The 25,274-nt window shown below is 42.8% G+C and overlaps 1 protein-coding gene across 2 annotated transcripts in view; it reads left to right on the top strand.

Moving 5' to 3' along the window:
* The window catches only part of Slc25a13 (solute carrier family 25 member 13), a 166,127-nt gene that overhangs the window by 71,826 nt on the left and 69,027 nt on the right, over positions 1 to 25,274 (top strand). For both annotated transcript variants that reach the window (XM_021638287.2, XM_021638288.2), the window contains exons 5-9: positions 7,943 to 8,082; positions 20,610 to 20,756; positions 22,791 to 22,929; positions 23,632 to 23,725; positions 23,928 to 24,012. In XM_021638287.2, the coding sequence (XP_021493962.1) occupies positions 7,943 to 8,082; positions 20,610 to 20,756; positions 22,791 to 22,929; positions 23,632 to 23,725; positions 23,928 to 24,012 (605 nt within the window). The remainder of the gene's footprint in view (positions 1 to 7,942; positions 8,083 to 20,609; positions 20,757 to 22,790; positions 22,930 to 23,631; positions 23,726 to 23,927; positions 24,013 to 25,274) is intronic.

Genomic DNA, 25,274 nt, shown 5'->3' with positions numbered 1-25,274 from the left:
TTAAAACTGTGGCCGCTCATTTGCAGTGTCTGGGCGTGAGGCTTGGGGATGCGTTTCCAGCAAGCTCCCCTAGGGAACATAGTTAGTACTTCAGGTGAGCAATAGTTGGTGTTATTTTGTCTTGCATGCATGAGAGGGCTCAGAGGGGGAGAGGTGACTGGCTTCATAGAACCACAGCTTCTCTTCTGGCGTTACAGGAGTCTTCATCCAGAAGGTCATGTGACCTTCAGTTAGGGCAGCCCTATTCCTTTCAAAGTGTAAAACTGGAAGAGTTTTAAATTACACCTGACTGTTAAATACACTGACATCATATATGGCTTCAGTAGAGCTCAGCTTAACTACCAGTGTGCTTTTTTTTTTCTTTTCTTTTTTTTTTAAGATTCTCATTACCACTGTCTCTGTGTTAAACAACAATTTAAAAAAAAAACTTTATAAGAATCTTACAGAAAACTCATCTTTAATGTTGAAGTACTCTGGGCTTACTGTTTTAATGACATCCGTTTTCTTCCCAGACTTTTCTTGAGTGAGCCTCAATTGTAGCCAGCATACTTTTTTCCTCTTAAGACCCGTCACTGTGATTAACACAAAAGGGTACTTGTCAGAAGGGTTTGAAATGGGCAACCTTGACACTGGGACAAATGACAGACAGGCTGCATCCCCTTCATCCATTGTTATTTAACTTGTCTGTTCAAGTTCATCTTTTATGCGATCCTTGGATAAACTGTTGTTAGCTTTATCAGCAGGTGAAATATTACTTCTCATAGAAAAACCACAAATTTTCTTTGAGGATTAAGACTTAGAGAAAGCGAGGAACCCTTCAGAAAGAAGGTGAGGGAATTCTATAATTCTTGGGTCTCTTAAAAGGGCTGAGTTTGGTGTTTAACAGAAACATTCTCCTCGTAGTTATTGTATTAACAGACTTTTTAGGATCAATAGGAGAGATATTATGGTTTAGTGTTTGGAATAGCTTGATGAATCTTTTTTATTTTAATGGGAAACTCATTTTCACTGATTTGAAGCTTCAAAAAGTGAATCTTCTAGAAATTAAAGAGCATTAATTTAGTTATTCTGTATAGAAACAAAGATGTAGAAAGTTAAAATTTGCATAAGTGAAGACCTTGATGATTTCAGATTATAGTGTGGTGGAGGTTAAGGAGTAAGAGCCCATAGAATTTGTAAAAACAAATTCAGTCTAACCACTTAATGGCATGTGCAAGTAATTTGCCAATTAAATATTTCTAGTATTTGAAAGATCTTCAAAGTAAAGAGTGGAGGTTCTTAATCTTTCTTAATTTTATACTGTAAGAAACATAATAGAAAATTACGTAGATTTTGATCACTTTTCATTCAGAATTTCAGCATGTGAACTCAAGGAAGGATGGATTTTAAGCATTGCAGGAAAAATGGTGCCTTTTGAGAGATGTATGAGCTCTGCCTGAGCTTTCCAAATCACATTCTGCTTAATTTTTTAAAAAATAATCTGTAAATACTTGGTGCCCAAATAATTTCAGTATAATTGAGACTTTTCCTTTTGGAGTTTACCATCTCAGTGGCCACCTCACTGCAGAACATTGCAGTGGGCCCTCTCCTCAAACACCTCGAGGCAGGCATTTTAATGATTGAGTATTGAGTCAAGCAGTTCGCCCTGTGGGAGCAGTTAGTCAGAAGTGAATCTGTAGCCATCACTTATTTTTTACAGAATGCTTTCTTGAGATCTGATATGCCCCCATCTACTCTTCCCAGCTGCATAATTCTTTGGTTTTAAGAACTGCCACAGATTTGCATGACCCTGAGCACTCTGAAATTCAGAGCACTTTTTCTCTTCAACAGGGCAACCTGTGTTCATTAGCAGTCAGTCATCCATTTTCCCTCAACCCCCCATGGTTCTTTGGTTCAATGTGGGCCAAGGCAACCCTTCATCTTCCTGTTTATCTCAGTTTGTCTGTTCTCAGCGTTACTTTTAATGTGTGTATTTATTGTGTGTATGTCAGTGTGTGTGTGTGTGTGTGTGTGTGTGTGTGTAAGGGTGTAGGCCAGAGGACAATTTGCAGGAATTACTTCTCTCCATACGAGGCTTGGAGGCAGGCACCTTTACCTGCTCAGCCATCTTGCTGGGAGTTTATATAAATTAACTCATAGACTATGTGGTCTGTTAGTACAGACATTTTAGCACCAAGTTTACAAGGTTCTCCCACAATATTAGCACACTAGTCCATATATTAACATACAATTAGTCCTTTTTTAAATTTTTGAGTAATATTCTATTATATGGATTTGGCATGTGTTGCTTAACACATCAAGTACTGTATATATGTAACAGTATATATGTATATAAATATATATATATAATATACAAGGCTTGTGCCTCTTTTTATATTCATATCTTTACATCTTAATGTCTTTGTAGCTTTAGCTCTTACATTTCAGTTTTTGATCTGTCTTGAGTTATTTGTTAGGTGGTCAGGGCTGGACTTGATTCTTTTGCATGTACGGATCCAGCTTATCTTTGCCTGACTGGCCTTATTTCATGTATCCGATTTTAAGATCTTATGTGCTGAAGAAGCCTCCACCTCCTTCTCACTCCTTCTAAGTAAGTGATAGGGATAATAATATGCCAGAAAGTTCTCAGCGTTTGAGTTACAACCAACTAAGCAACAAATGGCAGAAAACTTTTGGACTTTCTCTTCTTCTCTAAGATTTCAGGTTAGGGGCTTGAGAGAAGGCTCTGTGATTAAGGATACTGGTTACTGCTCTTCCAAAGGACCTGGGTTTGATTCTCAGCACCCACCTGGTAGGTCTGTACTTCCAGTTTCACAGGATCCAACGCCCTCTCCTGGCCTTCATGGGCACTGCATGCACACGGTACACAGACATGCAGGGAAAATACCTGTATCCCCATACACATGCTATAAATCTAAACAAACAAACAAAAACACCTTCAGCTTCATGCTAAAAACTTCTGGGGGCTGTCGTGATGTCTCAGTGGTTAAGACCACTCGCTGCTCTTCCAGAAGACCTAGGCACCCACATGGCAGCTCACAACTGTCTGTAACTCCAGTTCCAGGGAAACTGATACCCTCACACTGACATTCATACAGGCGAAAAAAGAAAAAGAAAAAAAATGCACGTAAGGTAAAAATCAATAAGTCACTAAAAAATACTAAAAAACAAAAAGAAAATATGGAAAAGGTATGAGCTTAGTCATAGGATAGTCCTAAGTTTCAACTCCTGGAGTCTTTTATGCTCATTTGCCTACGGAAGGTGGAGTGTGTGGGGAGTGTATGGCGTTTTGTTGGGCATACACGTCTCTTTGATTCTTAATTTCTCATTTTCTAGCTGTGAGTATGCTCTTCTCATTGCCTTAGAAGACTCAGGGACTTTTTAAATAGCCAATGGTTAAATGAAAAATTGTCTGTTCCCCTAAAGAGAGGATTCTGTGTGAGGCAGCATTTTTACGTTTCCTAATGTGAGGGAGGAATAGCACTAACCTAGGGTGATTATCTCGCTTACAGATAGCACTTCTGATTGTAAACCCGAAGGCAAAGACTTTAGATGGGAAAAGGAATAGAGCGGACCGCCTGTGCTTTGCACATCACTGGCCTCTCTACTGGCGTGGCCATTTCTCGGTGTGGGTGATAACCCTGGTATGTAGGTCAGGAGGGTGATTGTGAGATGTCGTAGGGTCTGTGCCAACTGGCAGATAATGGTCTAGTCGTTGCTTTCTGCCACCCTCTGCACACCGAGGAGGCCCTAACCTCTTCCCAGAACCGTCTTTGCTTCCGCCTGTAAATGCCGTCAGTTCTTAGGAATGTCAGACTAAAAGTATTTGCTGCTGCCAGGTTATGGAAATGCCTTGGGTATCTGGAGCAGGATCTGTCACGTCTTAGGGTGGCTTTGGGTTCAGATAGTGTGGCCAAACCTTTGATTTGCCTCAAAAGAAATGAACTTTGCTTTCTGCTTCAGAACTCCTGGGAAAGTACCCCCCCAAAAAAACAAAAATAAAAACAGACAAAAAAGAAAAAAAAATGCAAAACTTTTGACAGTCAGCCTGAAGGGCCAATATAAAAATTTAAGAAGCCTTTCCCTCCCATTTCTGTGCTTTCCTTCTTCAATTTGACTTCCTTGTTGTGGAGACACCCCCCCCCCCCCACACACACACACACTCACAGTGCTGATGCTGTGTGGGCCTGATCCTGATTTATTTGGTGCGGTTAGACTTGGATTCAGCCCCTCACCTCTTCTGCTACACGTTTCTCCCACAGAAGTGGGTACAGTGCGCATACGTGCTGGTTCAGAGTTGCGGCTGGCTTTCCATGGGCTCTCCATGGTGCCCATCTTCCAGTGGCCATTGTGTTAAACAGCTAAGAAGCAGGTAATTGGGCCACATTTGGCCCGCCAGTGTTTATGCTGTGCAGTTCTAAGGAGTTAACACTTAAACAGAGCATGGAAGGAATGTTTGGCAACGCAGTCACCCTGTGTCCTCCAGGGTCTGCTCATGACTGCTGTTGCACTTGACTGACTTGCACCGGGTGATCTGGAAACAATCCTTGCTCTCCCTACATATTTGTTGGCTGTTTCAGTGGGGAGTTAAGAATTAATGGCAAATGAATCTCTTCCATGGCTTACTAAGCTAATTTTTTCAAAATTCGGTCCTTGTACTCTTGTATCGGGAAAACTTAGGGATGTTGTTAGTTACACACAGACTCTTTTCTCCTTTGTAGACCTAAAGGTCACTGGGATGAGGGACTCAGGATGAGCACGGCTGCCAGTGGTTACAGAAATTACTTCCCCATAAGGAAAACCGTAGTGCTTCAGAAAGCTGCCGTCTTTGATGTGTTAACTATTGTAAACATTCACTGACTGATTTCAATTAAAAAGCAACTTAGGGAGAAGTTGTTCTTTCTGCCCAGTACTATGCTAGCCACGGAAAGGAATCAGTTTTGGACAGTGAGGCCTATGCCATCAAGGGATTAATATGCTACTCGGAACTAAAGCTGTACGGTGTATATGTAGACCACGTAACTAGTTTTCTTTAATAACTAGGATTGGCAGATTTCAGGGATGAGGGGTAGCTCAGTGATATCACAGCTACTAAAGGACAGTGCTTGGCAAACGACTTCGAAAATCAAGCTCTGCCTCTAGAGTTAAAGGCTTACAGTGCTGTGTTCAAGTCTGACCTTAACGAAGTAGGAGACAATAGTTATTTGCAGGGGGGAGAAGTTATTAGTTAGAATGAAACTTGTTCTAAATGTATTCACTAATTTATTTAAGCTCATATAAGTGTAACCGTGTGTATAAATGTTTATGTAGGGGGTTTTAGTCCTTCAAAAGGTGTCGAAACCTTTAGCACACAATTCTCCAGTTTCTCCAGATTTTCTTCTACAGGCTATGTGACACTAACATGCCTGGGTACCTTGGCTATGTATTCTGTCTGTTTAATATTTTCTCTTACTTTCCAGGAAGCCTGAAGGAAGGGCCAAGAAAGCATGTTATTGAAGTTGTCCTGTAATTAGTGTGATAAAATGATCTCCATCTACTATGTGGCAGAAAGGAGTCCTCAGCTTACCTGAGAGCCCTAGGCAGCCGCCTTTTGCTTGCCTGTTACTAAGAACTCACTGCAGAGTCAGATTGTTTTTAGGGTGTGGAAGCAGTTCCTGTGTGTCTTGGGGGCTGTCTTTATGGTCTGAGTGTGGCTGCTTGTTTGGTAAGGAATTGCTGTGATTAGCAGACTGTGGTGCCTCTGCTGAGTCTGTTGGGCCTGATCTATGCTGAGGGGTGAACACAGAACTGGACAGGAGCTACGGGCTACCTTAGGAGGCTTTTGCTGCTGAAGAAAGTCTGGCTTCAGGCTGAGGGACTTGGAACTCTTAGAGTAATCCTGTCACTTGGTGAGCAACCAGGACATGGTAGCCCTTGTTGCTAGTAGTATTGGAGCCCCAGACATTTTAATTTCAGGTCAGAAACTCTTCATGAGGGAGTTTATCATCTAATTCATCTTATTGACCCTGGGCTAGAGGTTCTGGGAGTCTCTCTTCCTTCCCCACTCCCCAATATTTCTTTTTAAATCTCAATCCTTGGTTTATGTTATTTTCCTTGTAAGTCTCTCTCTCTCTCTAAGAAGACTTGAGGGTTGAAATTTTTATTTTATTGTCCCTACCATGGTCATCCTGAGGTTTTATTTTTTTCCCTCACCATTTATAAAATTTATGTTCAGCATAATTTTGATTTTTATTACCCTCTCTGTGCAAACACACACAACCGTATGCTGATGGTGGCCTTACTATTTTCGTGACAAGTAAAATTTTTCTGGAACCTTTAAAAACATGAAATGAAAATTTTGTGGGCATAATGAGGAGGAATTAGGAAATTTGGGGGAAGCAGTAGAAACAAGCACAAGGGATTTTGGCACCCCTGAGAGAACTCAAGCACTTTTCTCTTTTTCTTTTGCTTCCTTCATAAAGGAGGAAGAGAAGGAACCAGGCTTATTTTGTTTATAAAAATGAGCACCTTTGACAGGTATATGAAAACAGGTAAAAAATAAGGATAAAACTCACTAGTATACTTATTTGTTTTCCCTTCACCCTTTAAAGACACATTTTCCTTATTGACAGAGACAAGTAAATAAAATAATACTTTATTTAGAAAAATAATTTTCATATTATTTTGTGTCAGTCTTTTTATACTGGGGTGTGTGTGTGCGTGCTTATGTGCGTGTGTGTGTGTCTGTGTGTGTGTGTGCGTGTATGCGTGTGTGAGTGTGTATGTGTGCACAAGAACCATCTGCTTCTCCCCCACAATGCTAAGCAAAGACTCTACAAATTAGTGACCTCCCAGCCCCCTTTTCTAAAGATGAGCAGAGACAAGTAGAGACCAGGACATTGAGTAGTACAACTTGAAATGGAATTATTTGAACATTTTAAGAACTTCTGTCAAGCACCCCATCTCAAAAACTAACTGGCTAGCTAACTAACTAACTAACGCTGGGCAATGAGCAGCACTCGCCTTTAATCTCAGCACTCAGGAGGTAGAGGCACGAGGATCTCTGAGTTCAAGACCAGCCTAGAGTGAATTGCATGACAGCCAGGGCTGCACAGCGAAACCCTGTCTTGGAGTTCGTGGAAGAATTAATGTTAAAAGCTCAGACTGCTTGCCGGCTTTTACCACAAGAGCAGCTTGAGGGATTCATCACCAACTCCAGCTCAGATGGAGTCTCAGGTTTTGAGAATGTGCTTCAGCTGTTTTACCAGGGTCCAGATCTTCCAAAAACTTGACTTTTATTAGTCTTGTTTACATTAAAAGTTTGTTATGCACGTATGGGTTTCTGCTACTGTATTGGATACTTTCCAGTTGCTGTGATAAAATAGCATGGCTAGAAGCAGTCTCAGAAGAAAGTTTGTTTTGGCTGATGATCTCATAGGGATAGTCCTGGGGAAAGGCATGACTGCAGACCAGCAAGAGCCAGAAGCTGCCTGGCCACATTTGTTTTCAAACAGGGGCAGCAGAAAGGGGGAGAGGAAATAAGGATAAGATAGAAACCCTCACAGCCACCTCCACTGACACACTTCTCTACACAAGGCTCTGCCTCTAAAAAGCTCCCCACACCGTGTCACCAGTGGGGGACCAGGTGAGCCTGTGAGGGACATTCCCCACTCAAACCACCATGGCCACGAAAGATTAAATCCTGTCTTCTGTATAGAAAACAGTCACCAAACGTTGAGACAAAACAAATGCGATAACGTTTAGCTTTTTACTCGACTTCTGAGGTCATTAACTTTAATATTTCCGCTGTTCCCGGGAATATTCTGGCTCTTGTTTCTTCCAGTTTTGTACTATAGGCATTCAGGTTGAGTTACTTTTTAACGAGCAGGAGAAAGGCCTACTTGAATTCATCTAAGAAAGAACCCGACTTCCTTTATCTTAATCACCATTTATTCTTTTTCAGAGGATGTTAAACAAGTTTTTGGACAGACCACAATTCATCAACATATTCCATTTAACTGGGATTCGGAATTTGTTCAACTGCATTTTGGAAAAGAAAGAAAAAGACACCTTACGTATGCGGAGTTCACTCAGTTTTTGCTGGTGGGTGTAATTCTTTTTTTTTTTTTTTTTTTAATTATCTGGTATTTCACCCTGAATTATTTTTCTAATAGTCCTGGAATATTTTTATATCAAAGGTCTTATTTGTATTTTTGTTCTGCTAATATATGTACGTGTTTTAATGATTTTAATTTGTGTGTGGGTGTTTTGTCTACATGCCTGTGCAACCACATGCAGGGTTTGAGGAGGCCAGAAGAGGGCATTAGATCCTCCGAGACTGGAGTGATATATGGATGGTTGTGAGCTAGTGGTCATATAGGTGCTAGGAATCGAAACTGGGTCCTCCAGAAGAACAGCCATCTCTCTTGATCCTGGACTCTTACATTTGTAAAAAGTGAAAAAGACAAAAAGGAAAAAGGGATAAGTATAAGCTGGGATTCTCGCTTTTGCCCCGAAGCCTGATCCACCACAGGTTTGTAAGGCTGGAAATATAAAGTATTACTTTTTCAGTTTTGTAGAATTGTAGTAATTGTAGAATTACATGGGCTCTTAAAAGATTTTGTAGAACCTCTGACTGTTTAAGAGTGAGAAAATGATCCCCTCAGGGTTGCAAGGTCAAAGGAGTCAAAATCTTAGGGCTAGAGAGATGGCTCAGTGGTTCAGAGCATTTGTTTCTGGCAGCATTCAGAATTGCAATTGGGATTATTGCCTGGTTATTCCACTGTGTACCAATATTGTGTGTTTCCCAGTGAAAAGGAGCAGATGCAGCCGCCTGTCTGTAACTGTAAAATTGTCTCCTGAGGTCTTTTATAGATTAAGCTGCTGAATTTCCAATTGTTACGTATTGAAATAATCCAGGCAGCTTTGAAAACTGGTTCTTAGACCATTTGTATGGCCACATTAGGCTACCTTTGCTGTGAGGGCATTGGCTTTCCAGCACCACTCCAGAGCTAGCTCAGTCCCTCCCAGCCTCTTCTTCCTCTCTATTGTGATTGGGTCATTGGACCATTGAGGAGATCAGCCCAACAGTATTTTTAAATATGATTATACAGTTCTTATTCTATGATAATGCTATAATGAATCTCATCTCTTCTAGGCCAACTAAGAATGAATTAAAAAAATAAAATTATGGTTATGGCTTGGTTTTGCTCTTCAAGTATCTTTTAAAAATGTTTTAATTTATATGCTAATGTTTTTAGTCACAAGGGATCAATATTTATTGGCCTACAAATCTCTGTAAAGAGTTCATTTCTTTAGGTTTTTTTTAATTAAATCATTTCATTTCAGCAGTCATATTTCTTTTACAAAGACTTTTACTTAAAAACCAATGTTGGGGGACTAGAGAGTTGACTCAGCAGTTAAGAGCACTGGCTGCTCTTCCAGAAGACCTGGGTTCAATGTTCAGCTCGCACATGGCAGCTCACACCCATCTGTAACTCCAGTCCAGCAGATCTTACACACACACACACACACACACACACACACACACACACACACACACACAAGCAGGCAGAACACCAATATCCATAAAAGAAAAATAAATAAAACATTAAAACAACAGAAGCTGGGTGGTGGTGGTGCATGCCCTTAATCCCAACACTTGGGAGGCAGAGGCAGGAGGATCTCTGTGAGTTCCAGGCCTGCCTGGTCTACAGAGTAAGTTTCAGGACAGCCAAGGCTACACAGAAAAGCAAAACCAACCAACCAAACAGCCCAGTGTTGAGTGTTATTCCTTCAGGGTCTCTCCTGTCTGAGCCTGGAGGAAAGCTGACAGGGAATCACCTTCAGCTCTTTGTTAGCAGCAGGGTTGTTAGTGTCTTGGCTTTTCTGGTCCTTTTTCTTGCCCTGATCTTGCCAGAGGTGGGAGATGGAGACACAACTAGGGAAGAGCGGTGGGATAAAAACAGCCAAATCCCCAGCAGTTTATTCCTTTAGATGTACTCTGTGGCATCCATTCTTAGGCACTGACTAGTGTAAGTAGCCAGTTAGTGTCCAGAGGTGCTACTCTTCGACTTCTCGCTGTGTGTGTGTGTGTGTGTTCGCATGTGTGCACATATGTGAGTAGATGCCAGAGGACACCCTTGGCTATAGTTCCCCAGGTAATACCCATTTGTTATTTTGAGACATGGCCTTTCCTTGATCTGGAACTTAAAGAAGACTAGGATGGCTGGCCACCAAGCCGAGGAATCCACCTGATTCTCCTTCTTTAGCACTGAAATTGCAGATGCTGCCCACCGGTCCACATACATGGACAGTCTTAAAGCTGAGTAGGAAGTCTTCATTGTTGGCCAGTGGCTGCATGGGAAACTTAACCAAATCAATTGGGTCAGATCCTCACAGTTCTTTGTCTTTCACGCAAAAAAAACATATCCTGTTGCCATACTTCAGTGGCCAAGAAGCAGAACTAGAGAAGCCAAAAAACAAGGTTAAGGAACTTCCCTGGATCCTGAAACTATCTACCAGGCCTGTAATGAATCAGGTCTTTGTTCCTGTTTAGGCAGAGTTAGAATGGTGCCTCTAAGATGGCGTCAGTTGTGCTAAGGTCTGGGGACCTGTCACATAAGTATGCCTCACTGTGCTCTACTTTATTACTTATTTTAGATGTAGTTTCTAGAGATTAAAATCAGATTTACTGTGTTGACTGAGTCATCTTCCTGACTCTCCATTAGACTTAATCTTAAAATACACAGAATTTGTCACGCTTTTAAGTTTGCTGTTATATCCTGACAAAGCTTCATAAATGCCTTGAACCAGCCAGGTGTAGTGGCTCATGCCACACCTATAATCCCAGCACTCGGGAAGGCAGAGGCAGGCAGATCTCTGTGAGTTCAAGGCCAGCCTCGTCTACAAAGTGAGTCCAGGACAGCTAAGGCTATACAGAGGAACCCTGCCTTGAAAAAGGAAAGCAAAACAAAACAAAAATGCTGTGAACCAGGCCTGGTAGGTAGGTCATACCTGTAATCTTAGCACCCAGGAGGCTGAGACGGAAAGATTGCTTGCTGAAGGTTCAAGGACAGGCTGGGATACAGAGTGATCCTCCTCCCTCTTACCCCTCAAGAAAAGCTTTGCATTTTCTTTGTTGAACATGTTAATGTCTGTGAATCTCCATTTCCACTTCTATATACTCAGGTGGGGAGTGGAATGAGGTTAATTTTTGCTGTTGTTTACACAGGATTTTGACATGGGGTAGGAGCTGGTGTTTATTTGATGAAGAGTAATAGCAATAATGCTTTTGAGACAGATGCCCCAAATTGACTTCGTGGAACACAGACTAACTTTTAGTTTCAATGGGATGTGGCCAATAGGAAGGATGGTCGCATTGCCCCCTTTGAGCAAGTGTCCATTATGCCGTATCCAGCCAACTGTGAACTGCTCACGGCAGCTTCTTGGCTCAAGAGGTGAGGAGCTTGAGTCCAGGGTTAGATGATTCAGGGATTACTTGTTTGTTTCCAGCTTCAGCTTGTAGGTGTTTGCCTAACCTTGACTCCAAGCTGTGAAAAATTAATGGAACATCCCACAGTGTCATGCACAGGACGATTTTGCCTTTAGAGCCAGGATGGATGCCTTGAACTTTTACTACTGTAAAGTGACTGTAGCACCCAGTGATATTGACAAGGACTTTGCTTTAAACCCAACTCCAGACTCAGAAGAAAGAATGAGTAGATGGGTTGATGGAGGCTTTCCATCAGTGCTGGATTTGAAGAGTACTTTGGATCACTCCTCTCTGGCTCAGATATTTTATCTACTTCCTTTAAACTTTTGTCTCCAGGCAGGATGAACATCAAGCCCCTACTTCAGGCCCCTTGTTTACTTCCCAGATACTGGTAGCTTCTGAAATACAGAAGTGAGTGTGCTGGCTAGTGTTATGCCAGCTTGATACAAGCTCTAGTCATCTGAGAGGAGGGAATTCCAATTGAGGAAATGCCTTCAGTGATGTGGAAGTATAAACCAAATAAAACCTTTCTTCCCCAGCTTGCTTTTTGGTCATGCTGTTGCATCATAGCAATAGAGAGCCTAACACAGTGAGCTCTGTCTCCTATGTTTCAGGATTCTGCTTTGTCAGCTCATACCCACTTTCCAGCTCTAAGGCAGAGCTCAGAAAGGTAGGCCCTGCTCCCTGGCTGTGGTCACTGTTACACAAGCAGACATATGCTTGGCTATCTGAGATGTAAAAGCTGTCACCACACATCCTCTTGCCTATCTCTGATGAGGAAAAGGAGCAGCTGCAGGGACAGAGGGACAAAGTCCTTGTGGTTTCTCAGAGCCTCTGTTCTATAGTGACAATACCAATGTTCCTAAAAGGAGCTCAGCTGGCTCAGGCCAGCAGGCGTGGTAGCCATGCTTCTGTGCATATCGGTTGGCTATGCCACTCCCCACAGGCTCTAGTTGTTTCCCTCTATTTAGTAAATGTTGTGCTCTATTTAAGCAAGTATGGATTTGGTGTAAACCGGTGTGTGGCTGGAGCACCTCATGCCACAGGTTCACATTTACCAAGGTCCTGGCTAAACAACAGTGCTTATGTGGTGAGTTCGTATGCTGTTGTCTGTACTTTGTTTACAGATTTCACAAGTGCAGGACTGAGCAGCAGGGTCAAAACCTATATTTTGGATTCTTCCTCATTTCTGGGGAAGGATTTCAGAAGACACCATGTAACCTAACTCTACACCAGGGATGGCTGCTCTTTTTTTTTTTTTTTTGTGCTCAATTCTTTCATCTCCGCTTCATGAATATTGTTATGTGTTTGTAACTGTTATAAGGTGAACCATTTTCTAAGTCCTTATTTTTAATTTTCCTTTTTGTGACAGGGTAGACCCGGTAGGCTTAGAGCTTGCTGTATGTACCAGGTTGCCCTTGAACTCGAGAACCACCTGCCTGTCTCTATCAAGTTTTAAGAATTAAAGGCGGATATGTGCATTTCTGGAAGACTCTTCATATACCACTATTCTCATGTCCTAGAGCAAAGCTTTGATTTTATGAATTTTATGAATTTACAAATAGATTCTAACATTTACTGAGATTGCCAGAGAAATACTCTGGAAGCCAGGCAGTGGTACACACCTTTAATCTCAGCACTCGGGAAGGCAAATCTCTGAGTTTGAGGCCATTCTGGTCTACAGAGTTTATTCCATCCAGGGCTACACGGAGAAACCCTGTCTTAAAAAAAAAAAAAAAAAAAAAAACACCAAAAACAAAGAAGAAAAACATTCTGGAGAAATCGTGTTTTACACTAGCACATTTTGTTGAACAAGCAAGGTTTGTCAAGAGGCCTTGGGTAAAGAGCTGACAGGCACAGAGATGATGTGGGGATTATTGCTGTGTGCATGAACATTACAGTGTCATGAAACTGCAAGCCTTGATCTAGAACATTTACTGTTTGAAATTGGTTAACGTAAGTGTCGAGACCGCAAGCCTTCACAGCCGGAGACCACATCTACATTTGCAGCCTGTGAATCTGTTGCTGTTGATTGTGAGCTGGCACCAACAGAACATGTAATGCCTCTTGGTCCTGGCTTATAATTGCAATAACCCTCGCGTTCCAGAGACAAAAAAGGTCTGCTGAGAGCTGACATTGTTTACCCCAGCTCTATAGAAGGTACATCGTTTGGCGTCCAGGTGGAATCCAGCTCACTTGGGTAGATTCCAAGTGAGATTCCATTTTCTTACGCACTTTCTACATTTGGGACAAAGGAAATCAAGATTCACTATGCAGTTATGTCCAAGGTGATCAGCCTGCCCTCCTGTTGAACAGCTTGAGCCGGCTTTTACAGTAACACCCTGCTGAGAGTGGACGCTTTTTTCCTAACATCTCCCTGGCTGTTACCCACTGAGAAATGTAGCAGGGACTCGGAAGAGCAGAGCAACATAGAGACACCCTGGACTTGTTTTCCATCGTGGTGTTGCCGTAGGTGTGGAGGATGAGGTGGCATTATTTTTGAGACTCCTATGGGTGGTTCAGCCCAAGGAACCAGGGGCAGAATTTCACCCTGACACTTGGAATCTGATTGCATGGCAGAATGTGTGGGTTACGGGAAAGTGTGACGAATGGAAATGCTTTCGCTGTCTACGTATTCATTCCTCAATTCCATCCTTACCTCATTTTACAATGTGTGTAGATGTCAGAGTTGGAGTGGTGGCTCTAGATGAGAGTGCTTGCTTTGCAGGGATGACAGCCTGAGTTCCGATCCCAGCACACATGCAGAAATCCATCAGTAGCTGCACATATGCCTCCAATTCCAGTGTGGGAGGAGAGGTGGGAGACAGCAAGATCAAGAGGGCTTGCTGACTGCTGGCCGGGGCACAGGCGCAGTGAGAGACAGACCTTGTCACAGAAGAAGTCAGGGAATGGAAGAGCAGGGCCTCTGTGTGTACATATTCACACGCATGCGCACAGACACCACTCACACACACACACACCTGCACATACAAACGTATATCCTCAACTTCATGCATATTATTCTCAAATTAGCTTAGAATTATGAAAATCGGGGGCTACTTATATATGAAATAGTGTAGAGATCTGAGCAAACATTCCTTATACAGTTTATTCTTTGTTTTCAGAGTCACCTTCATTTTCTACCACCACAGTTTTTTAAATTTTTTTGACTTTTTTTTTTTTTAATTAAAATTGTATATATATTTTTCAGTTTTGAAAACACAAAAGTAAAAACAAAACGGGCTTTGGTTTGCTTTATCTTTCAATGGTCTTTGCTTTATGGCTCAAGTGAATGTGCTGTTTTGTTTTGTTTTTTCGTAGACCTTTTGTTGTTGTTTTACCTGAGAAATTGTTCACAGACCAAAGCACAAACTTACTTGCATGTCTGAATAGAGGTGAAAAGAATTTTTACCTTCAAAATAGGCCTTCTTGAAAACGGGAGATTATTAAGGAAATGACAGTCCCGGGCCTATTAGAAGCATGAATTTAGACCTGCAGGAGCGTGACCCCCCATATATGTTTATTTCTGTACAGGTAGCAATTTTAGAGTTTGGCTTTTTCCCTACAGCAGTCTGAATAGGCGTGTTGAAGTCTTTAGAACCTGCTACAGTGAAAGCTTGGTCCATTAATCATCACGAAGCAGAGTAGAGGGAACGGAAAACATTCACTGGTGTTTGAACAGAAGGGTCTAAGATGGCCGTGCAGCTCCTTGCTGGCCTTAGGTGACAGAAGTCCTGGCCCATGTGTGCCCTGAGCCCCGTCTCCACCCCTGTTTCTGACACGCAGTGTCTTACCTTTAGCTAGTATCTCTTGCTTGGCACCTTGAGGTATGCCCGTCTCAGAGGCATGTCTTCTTCCCAGCTCCTTGGTTTTGTTGTTTCATATTTTTCACTTTAGTTTAATTTTCTGTACTCCGTTTACGTATCAATCTGATGTTTGTTGCCTCCTCTGTGTATTGAGAGATACATCTCTTTCTACAACTTTTTTTTTTTTTAATACCCATGTTTTTCAAAATAAACAGCCAGTGCTTGTTTAGATTGTGGCTTCCAGTCAGGCTGTGGTAGCACACATCTGTCACTCTAGTACACACAACAGGATTCTAAGACACACACACACACACACACACACACACACACACGGCGTGCGCGCATACAGATGCACACAAGGACACACTCAGTGTGGCAAGCTCCAGGGCCAAACAGCCTCAAGCACTCTAACTCATTTTCCATCTGTAGAATGAAAAGTCGTGGCGCCCACAGCATCAGGTGTGCGAGTTAAAGGAGGCAGAGCACCCAGCGCAAAGTTTGCCCCCTTGTTTCTCCTGGCATCCAGACCGGATTTACACGTCTACTGCTACTTTTAGTGTTCTTTTTCTACAGAGCTTAACTTTTGTTTTCAGCATAAAATCTCTGCTCCCTGTTTCTCATTATGGTCAACCATTGTGTCTCTTTCTCCTTTAAGTATTTTTAATCTTAAATGGGTGGGGTCTTCTGTCTCTTTGGAAATGTATCTATTTCAAAGCTAGTGCAGTCTTGAATTTAACATTCACAGAGTTGCTTGTATGTCTGGTCCTACAGGACCCCTCCATCCCACGTCAGAGCCCTTAGGGATGAAAGGAGAGCAGAGCATGAGGGAGGGAACACCTCTCCAGGTGTTTTTTTGCCTCACACTCCCTGTGACTGTCAGTGAGGAGAGCCAGGCATTTTCCACACATTGCCTTTCGCCTTTGTGGAAATTTGGGGATTTTATGGTTTTCCCCACAAAACCAGGCAGAGGCAAAATCTAGAGCAGGAAGAGGAACTTGAATGTGGGCCCAGGGACGTGGCTCGCTCAGCAGAGAGCCTGACCCTCAGGCATGAAGCCCCGTAGGTTCAGTCTTCAGCACCGTGTAAAGTGGGTGTTATGGCACATGCCCATAATTTCAGCACTCAGCAGGCAGAGGAATTGGAAGGGAGGGTGAAAGTCTTCTTTGGCTGTGTAGAAAGTTTGAGCCCAGCCGGGGCTTCATGAGAACCTGTCTTAAATAGATACATAAGATGGAGTAACATAAAAGAAGATTCTTGTAGCTCTTTAGATTCCTAATGGCCATAAGTATTTTTAGTCAAGTTCCCTGCAGTATAGGATTTTCAGGGTTTCTCTTTCACCATGGTCAGGTAGCAAGCAGGCATTTGTGTGTGTGTGTGTGTGTGTGTGTGTGGCGGGGGGGGGAGGTTTGCAGGGGGAAGGGACAGAGTGTCCAGGCTTGAGTTGCAGCTGAGATCCTAGGACTCAGGGAGCTAAGGCAAGAGGGTTCTGAGGATTGCAGGTTTTTCTGGACTGTGTAGTAACTATAAGGTAAGCAAGCCTAGGTTACGTATCATCAGGACCCAGCTCCCTGTGTGAAGGTGAGGGCGAGCCCTGTCTGTAGTAAGGTGGTTTACATGGAAGGAGCAGCCTAAACCTTCTTCACTGTTACAGCTTCAAGTTCTGCGTATGAAATTTTAATGTCTCCCGTTTTTAGTTGTTAAAAATGAGCTCTTAATTTGCTCATCGGTATGTTAAGAGGAGCTGGTGGGTTGTTTTGGTTTGGTTGGTTTTTGTTGTTGTTGTTTTCCCGTGTTTGTAGGGTCCCTGGCGTCAGCTCTTCAGTTGAAACTGTCGGCAGCAAAGGAGGACTGTTCCTCCACGTATGTTTCCATCAGAAACACATCCTCTCTTCTGTGGTGTGAACAGTCGTGGGCCCTCCCCGACTTTTGGCATCTGTTGTTTGTTTTGCCATTCTGGACAAGCTAGTCTTCGTGTCCTGGGTGTTCTGTGAGAGGTTGGGCTGGCTGTGGCTGCTTTTGGTATGGAAGTCTTTGGGTCCTAAAAGACCTGAAAACACCCAGTGGTACCTCTGCTGTTGCTGAGGGTAACCTTGGCTTTCTATAGCGTTTGCAGTGCTTCTGAGGCCTGAGTCATTTTACTTCCTTTCAGATGATACCTACTATGGTCTTTGCTTTCAGTGGATTGCCTACTGTGGTCCTTGTTCACTCCAGGCACTGAGCAGGTTTTTCTTCTTGAATTGGAGGCTCTCGGATAGACAACTCAATTCTTGTTGACTAGATCCTGATTTGTTCATTCAGTTGACTTTGTCGACAGCCTGTCACTGATCATGTCTTTCACTTGAGCGCCCACTGTACCTAGGACGATAACAGCATAGGTAGGGGAAAACATAAGCAGAACCTGGTGCCTCATCCAGGAAAGCCGATAATGTCAGCTCTATTTCTGATGTAAGATGGCATATTATCTCATAACCTGTTCATGTCTGAACCACATGTTGAGTTTTCAGTTGCATAGAGGGTCTGCATGGCAGAGTTGTAGAGTCCTGGGAGATGGGTCTCAGTGATACAGGACACTGGATCTTTCTCCTGAGGAAGGAAGCTTGGAGCTGACGTGATGCATGCCCAGTGGACTGCCGTGGTCAGAGACTGACGGTGAAGACCACCGGGATATTTAAGCCAGGAATGGGGAGGCACTGACCAACTGCTGTCGAGAGAAAAGAAAAAGATGCATTTGAGTGAATTTTAAAAAAATAATAATTCATTTTTATTTCATGTGCATTTGGCCTGAATGTATGTCTATGTGAGGATGTCGGATCCCAGGTAACTGGAGTCACAGACAGTTTGAAGCAGCCATGTGGGGTGCTGGGAATTGAATCCAGGTCCTCTTCTGGCAGACAGTGCTGTTAACTGCTGAGTCATCTCTCCAGCCCCCCCCTTTAATGTTTATTTATTTTTAAGTATATGAGTGTTCTGTCTGCATTTAGAGTCTACGTGCAGAAAAGAGCATTGAATGCTATTGTAGATGGTTGTGAGCCACCATGTGGTTGCTGGGAATTGAACTCAGGACCTCTGGAAGACCAGCCAGTACTCTTAACCAATGAGCCATTTCTTTAGCCTCTTAAATGAAATTTTAAAGGTCTGGGGAATATAATTTGGTAACTGGCTTGCGCTTGGGGGAAAGTCCACTTACAGAATTGAAAATGACAGCTTTTCAGGTGATGCCACTGGGAAACCAGCATGCCAGTAATTAAGCTTTGAACCTGGCAAAGGGACCAGAGTTGAGTACTGGGTGAAGACATTAATGATGAGGTCAGTGATGTGTAATTTTATGGCCTTTACAAGATACAGACTGGGTATATTCTTAGTTATTCTGGTCCAGCAGGTAGGAGTGGGAAGTTTGGAGGGAGACAGTAATCCTCAGCTCATGAGAAACCTTCGACATTTTTGTGGCAGCACTTTTCCTGAGAAGTAGAGTGAGCAGCACCTGAGGGTTCGAGCCAACGCATCTTGTAAAGATCAACTGTGGGGCTCCAGAAGCATTTGGGCCCCTGAAGGGTTTCATCAGGGCTGTACTGCACTCAAAGTCGCCAATGCCATAGCTAAGGTTCAATAAGTTAATGACATTCTCCTGTTATTAATTAATCTTTAAAATGCCAGTGTTTATGTTTTTAAAGTACAGCAAATGAGACAGGACAGCGTAAACCATGACGATATTAATGAGCCAGATCCAGTCATTATTAATGTTACGTCCGTTGAGTTGCATCCTCTCACCTGAGCGTGGCAGGGAAAAGACAGAGTCTCCTTCACAGTATCACCAGACTCCTCGAATTGCAGTAACTCACAGGACAATCTGTGTCTGCGCAACTGCGTCATTATGTTACCAAAGCTAAGATGTGGCTTCCTTACCAGTGAAACCTCATCTCACCTAAGTCGTTTGAGGTCCTCGATGTTCCTTTGGTGATCCTTTTTAGTTTCGTTCAGATTAGCTTTCTGAGGTCCATTTGGAAGGTAGGCAGTGTCCTGCGGAAGATGATAACGTGCTTAATATATAGGAGGGATGCTTTATTCAGCCTTGTGAGAAGTGAGCCTCAGTGGGAAGCCACGTTTGGTTTCTGTGTCTGCACTCATCTCCTGGGAATAACAATAGAGAGCTGGGATTCTTGCTCGAATTTAGCCACACTGAATTATGTATCCAAATGTTGCCTCCTCTGACCTACAAACTGTCCAGCTTCTTATTCTAGAACAGAGGGCTCTCTGTGGTGTCCTTTTTGACCCTCATAGCCTTGGGTGGAGGAGTTACCGGCAGCTACCGGGAGGATCAGCTGGCACAGGGCAGCCAGCCTCTTGTGCCGGTGACTTAACCTGCCCCAGTTATCAGTAGTACCAGTGCTGAGGATTAGCGTCTTCCTGCCGAGAATGACTTCCTCACTGTTGCTAAGTCAAGCACTTGCCTGTTAGCATGTGGCCAAGATTGCTTGCTGGAGCCAACCAGGTCTTTGAAGTCACAGAACTTCATCCTTATTTTCATTTTCTTCATATCTCAAATTCTGGAAGAAAGGAAAATGATTTGGTTCCCTTGACTTGTTTTTTTCTTTTTTTTTTCTTTTTTCTTCTCCTCTCCTTCCTCTTCATCTGATTCCTTTCCTACCTTCTGTTCTTTCTTTTGAAACAGGATATGGTGGTTTGAATGAGAATGGCCCCGTAGGCTCATGGGTTTGAATGTCTGTTCAACAGCTCCTGAAACTGTCCCAGAAGGGTTAGGAGCTGTGTTCCTGGGGGTGGGCTTTGAGGTTTCAAAAATGCCTGCTAGGTCTGAGATGAGGATGTAAAGCTCTCAGCTTCCACCCAGGTGCCATGCCTGTCTGTTTTCAGCTAACCCTGTAAGGCTGTAAGCAAGTCCCCAGTTAAATCCTTTTTTAAAATAAGAGTTGCCATGGTCCTGGTGCTTTTTTAAAACACTAGAACAGTAATTATGACACAGGGTTTTCTCATGCAGCCCCGGTGGACATCAGAGCCATAACGTGCCCAGGACCATCTCTCAGCTCTTGATCTTCCTTCCTCTGCTTCCCAAGTGCTGATAGAGATCACAAATATGTACCACCATGTCTGGCTCCAATTCCACTGTGTGTAGGGTTTTAAGCAGAGTACATGTTTTCAAGTTTATGGCTCACTGATTTGAAAAATGTTCTTTCTTTCAAAGGGAAAAGTACTTTAGTATTTTAAAACAGGCAGGTGCGTCCTGTTAAATCATGTAGGCTTACTTCTTTTGTGTGATTTAAAAATGATCAGTCATTCCCAATAAGAAAGAGACGTTTTACGTTTTCTAACTGTAGGAAGTACAGTTGGAGCATGCGAAGCAAGCCTTTGTCCAGCGAGATAGCGCCAAGACTGGAAAAGTCACAGCCATTGACTTCCGGGACATCATGGTCACCATCCGCCCACATGTCCTGACTCCTTTCGTGGAAGAATGTCTAGTAGCTGTAAGTTGTGAATTGTCCTAATGAAGTAGTTTATTCTCCCTATTTTGTGCTAAGTAAACTGGGATAGTAAAAGAACAGTTCTTATGAATTGTCTAGTTTTTTTTTTTCCTCTCCTGTTTAAAACACTAATATTTTCTTAATCTGATCACCTATATGACCACCCTTGCAAACCGAAACATGTGTTGGTACATTTTAGTGGGTAGGTTAATTGATTGTCTATATTTTATGTTTTGCGGGTGTATACAATTGTGTCTCAGTGTCCCCGGGGGCCTGTACCAGGGTGCTTTCATATATTAAACTCTACGGATACTCAGATAATTTATACAAAATGACATCATCTTTGCATATAACTTACATGTATTTTCTTTGTATTTGAAATCATATCTAGATTACTTGTAACTTCTAGCATAATCAAAGTATTTTTAAGTCTTTGCTGTGTTGTTCAGGGAATAATGTCAAGAAAAGACATCTGTATATATTCAGTGCAGATGTAATTTCTCCCCCTAAATCTTTGCAAAATTCTGTGCTTGGTTGCATCTGATATGTGGAACTCATGAATACCAAGGATCTATCTGTTCATACCGGATTAGAAAAAAGAAGAAAGTAAATAATTTGTCATTTCATGATAATTTTGCCTTATATTTTAAGATATGTCGAATGCTGATTTTCATGTTTCTTCTTGAAGGAAAAAGAAACATGCATGCATACAGGCGCCCTTTCAAGCGTGCGTGCTTTGATGTCTTGTTGGAGTCACAGAAAGAGTCTAAAGCTTAGATTTCTCGTTGGCTCTTGGTGTTTGTTGGGGTTGCAGTGCTGTTTGTGACAGGTAGAGCCCTGGCATTATGTGTCGTGATTGTCCCATCCCAGAGGATGTCCAACTGACGTCCTCACTACCTAGAACTCTGAGAGGCCGTGCAGCTTGCTGGATCGTGGTTCCAGGTCTTGGCCATGGACTTTCTAGATTACCAGGGAAGATCATTATAGATGATCTTCTCACCGCTGATGGGTGGCTATATCACAGTGTCTAAATGTTAAAGCTTCTAGCTGATTCTTACAGTTCGGGAACCACTTCTCTGGAAACTCTCCCTTGGCTAGACCGTGAGTGTGCTCACAGCCGTCTGGGTTTCCCACAATGCTGACCATGAACCTGTCAAGTCTTTGTTTTGTTTCCTGGTACTTCATTCCCATTATGGCATGATATTAATCTCACTCTTGTTGCACCCTCCTCCCCCGCAGCCCAGGTAAATGCAAATGTCAGCCATTTTAAATGATTACTAAGTGAATATTTATGTGGCTATTTTAAAGAAGTGCTTTTCTAATAAAAAATATTTTGCCTTGTTAGGGAAGGATAGAATTTGAAACCCCAAACGGAGGTTCCATTCACAGGGGACATATTGTCTGTTTCCCCTGTCCCCTGAGGAGAAAAATGCTTCCTTAAAAAAAAAATCAAATTATCAGAATTCTGATCAGCTTCAAGTTTTACCGAACACACTTACTCTTTACCTGTCCCACCAATATAAAGTCTCCGACGCAAGTGATTCTTTCCGGCTTAAGTGTCCTGACAAGTCTTCATATGAATTAAGGCTGCATTATCCACTTCTCATAGTATGCCTGCACTGATACGATTCCGTTTCACATGTATGAACACATGATATAGTTTGTATTAAGTTTAAGGCCTTAACATTCGCTCATTAGATGAAATAAACCAACTTATAAAACATTTCCAACCGAAACTTGAACTGTGCAAATGACTACCGGTACTGTTATAATCCTACACGTGTATTTATTTAGTTTTCCGGGGCTTGTGTATGGAAGTACAAGTCCTGGTTATGATTACTTGCAGTTGCTTTTAAAAACCACTTCTACCTTCTTTTCTCATGTGAAAGAAAAATGCTTGTGGTAGTTTGTGTGTGTGTATTCATTTCTGGTTACTTCCAAAACAGCATTGAATGTGAATATAGGTACTTTTGGAACCACTTCACCTATGTATCTTTTTTTTCTTCGCTCTCTCTCTCTCGTTTTCAACTTACCAAGGCTGCTGGAGGCACTACATCCCATCAAGTTAGTTTCTCCTATTTTAATGGATTTAACTCGCTCCTTAACAACATGGAACTCATTAGAAAGATCTACAGCACTCTGGCTGGCAGCAGGAAAGACGTGGAGGTGACTAAGGGTGAGTGATAGTATCAGAATTTTTGTTTCAAGTGTGTTAGGGAAGGAGGCTGAGGAAGGCAGCCTGGAGTTTTTATATTAGAACGCTCTGTCCCCTTCATACCGTTGATTAGTTGGTGATGTGTGTCCTCCAATCTGTGATCAAACAAACTTAAGCAAACAAAATCTTTACTGAGTTTCTGATAAACTGAAGATAGCCTTTGATTGAAGACAAGATAAAAGATTTGTTGAATCTTTTCAATTCTTGTAAAAACTTGAGTTACATAGGCGGCCTCACGAGTGGCCATCAAAAATATGTGGGAGTTCCACAAACCTGTCTTGATGATAGCATCATGTGACCCCTGAGCTCAAAGATATCAGCATTTCAATAGGATTTTAAAAAAAATAGAAAATTCACTTGGATTTGTAGTAGTGTCGACACTGGAGAGAGCAGGTTGAAGCTCCGTCCACTCTTCCTGTTTTCCTCACTCTGTAATCTGAATACCACCCAGTGCCATGTGTTTACAGCCTTCAGATGGCACCAAGCTTTTACTCTTAAGTGTTGGGATGAAGTTCTGCATTCTTTTTCTAAGGGTGTGAAAAAACTGGAGGAATGGGGAATGACTTCAGGGAACGTGCGATGTCCACTCTTCCAGCGCTTTGAGCCAGTGCTGACTTTCGTGTTGGTCTTTCTGAATCTCTCTTTCTCTTCTTTTCCACGCAGAGGAGTTTGCTCTGGCCGCCCAGAAGTTTGGTCAGGTTACACCCATGGAAGTTGACATCTTGTTTCAGTTAGCAGATTTATATGAGCCGAGGGGGTAAGTCGGCTTTTTTTAAAAGTTAGTTTAATAAAAAAAGGTTAGGAACTAGGTGAAGGGAGAATTCAGCAGGAGAGAAAGAAACCAAATAATGAAGGTAGCACTGAAATACGGGAGGTGATAAAAGGAGCGATCTGGAGTTCCATAATGTGAGTTTAAGAAATCTGGTACTTCATCACTGTTGCGTTTGCTTTCTGTCCAGACGCATGACCTTGGCAGACATTGAGCGCATCGCTCCCCTAGAAGAAGGAATGCTGCCCTTCAACTTGGCTGAGGCCCAGAGGCAGGTGAGTGATCAAACTGAGTCCTCTTCTGGAGTTTTCTACAGAGATACCCAGGCCCCTCAACCTTTCTTTGAGTTCCCAGCATTGGTTTCTGGCTTAACCATTTTCCAGTTTTGCTCCCCAAATGCAGGCATTTTGAGGAGGCTGAAAGAGAAAATTGTTTAGCAGCCTTCTGGTGAACAGATACGGGCATGTGTTTCTTAGAAAGACAGGGCAGTTCCCCCAGCACTAGAAACCCCAACGCTCCAGAAACAAGTAGCTCTTTTCTTCTTCGCATCTAGTACTGAGGGATGTGGGTGTGGAGCACTGATTCTTGCAACTGTCCCCAGCCGCTGCTGGCCTTGCTAAATGAAGGCTATCTTAGCTCCTCAGCGGGGCACTGTCAGAGCATTCTAACAGCCGTGCCTTCCGTTTTTCTGAGTATCAAAATGAGATAATTTTGTTTAGTCTGGAGTCATAGTTCAGAGGCATTTAGACCTATTTTCTCTGTGAAAGGATTCATAAGTTATGTGGAAACAATGCTAGGAATGCTCAGTTTTATTTTATGGTTAACAGAAGCCCATGTCGTGAAGTTGTGGGAGTCAGAAACCTAAGACATGGGACCTCCTCACTTAACTCTTGCTCAGTGCTGTAGCCGGGGCTGAGCAGGGGCCTTCATTGGATGTGCTGTGCCTGCATGGCGCTTGTAAAATAAATCCATGAACAGACAGAGCTTTTTTTTTTTTTTTTTTAAGAAAAATCGACCTCCTTTAAGGCAAAGCCATCTTCGAATCTTGTGAGACTTAACTGTTTTTGGCTTGGAGCTCTGGGTCTGAACAGCGACGCCACTTTGACCACAATGGTTGACGAGGGCTGCATTTTTAGGACTGTCAGGCCTGGAGCCAGGATCTCCCCCTCCCTTTAGCTCCTTCCCACCCAAAGGCGGCAGAGAGTTTTGTGTGCCGCATGGAAGTGGAAGGAATGGGTGTGTGTGCCCAGTAAATCCCAACTAGGCACCTCTGGGAAAGCAGCTGGCTGTGGTTAAAAGAGGAAGCCGATTTCTCCTGGTGCAGGAGAAAGAACTGTGTAATCCCGGGCAGAGGTGGAAGCAGCCCTGCGCTCCCCTCCCTTTGATTTCAGACGCTGTGTCTGAGATAATTATCTCTTCGTCTGCATGCCACCAGCTATTGTAGAGATTTGGGGATTTAGGAAAGCAGAGGGGCTGTTTCAGATCTCCCCTGCTTCCCCCTTGGCAGCAACACCTCCCCATTTCCCCCCTCTGTGCC

The sequence above is a fragment of the Meriones unguiculatus genome, chromosome 21, assembly GCF_030254825.1.
Source record: "Meriones unguiculatus strain TT.TT164.6M chromosome 21, Bangor_MerUng_6.1, whole genome shotgun sequence".
NCBI classification, from domain to species: domain Eukaryota; kingdom Metazoa; phylum Chordata; class Mammalia; order Rodentia; family Muridae; genus Meriones; species Meriones unguiculatus.
This window is presented reverse-complemented; position numbering and strand designations above follow the sequence as displayed.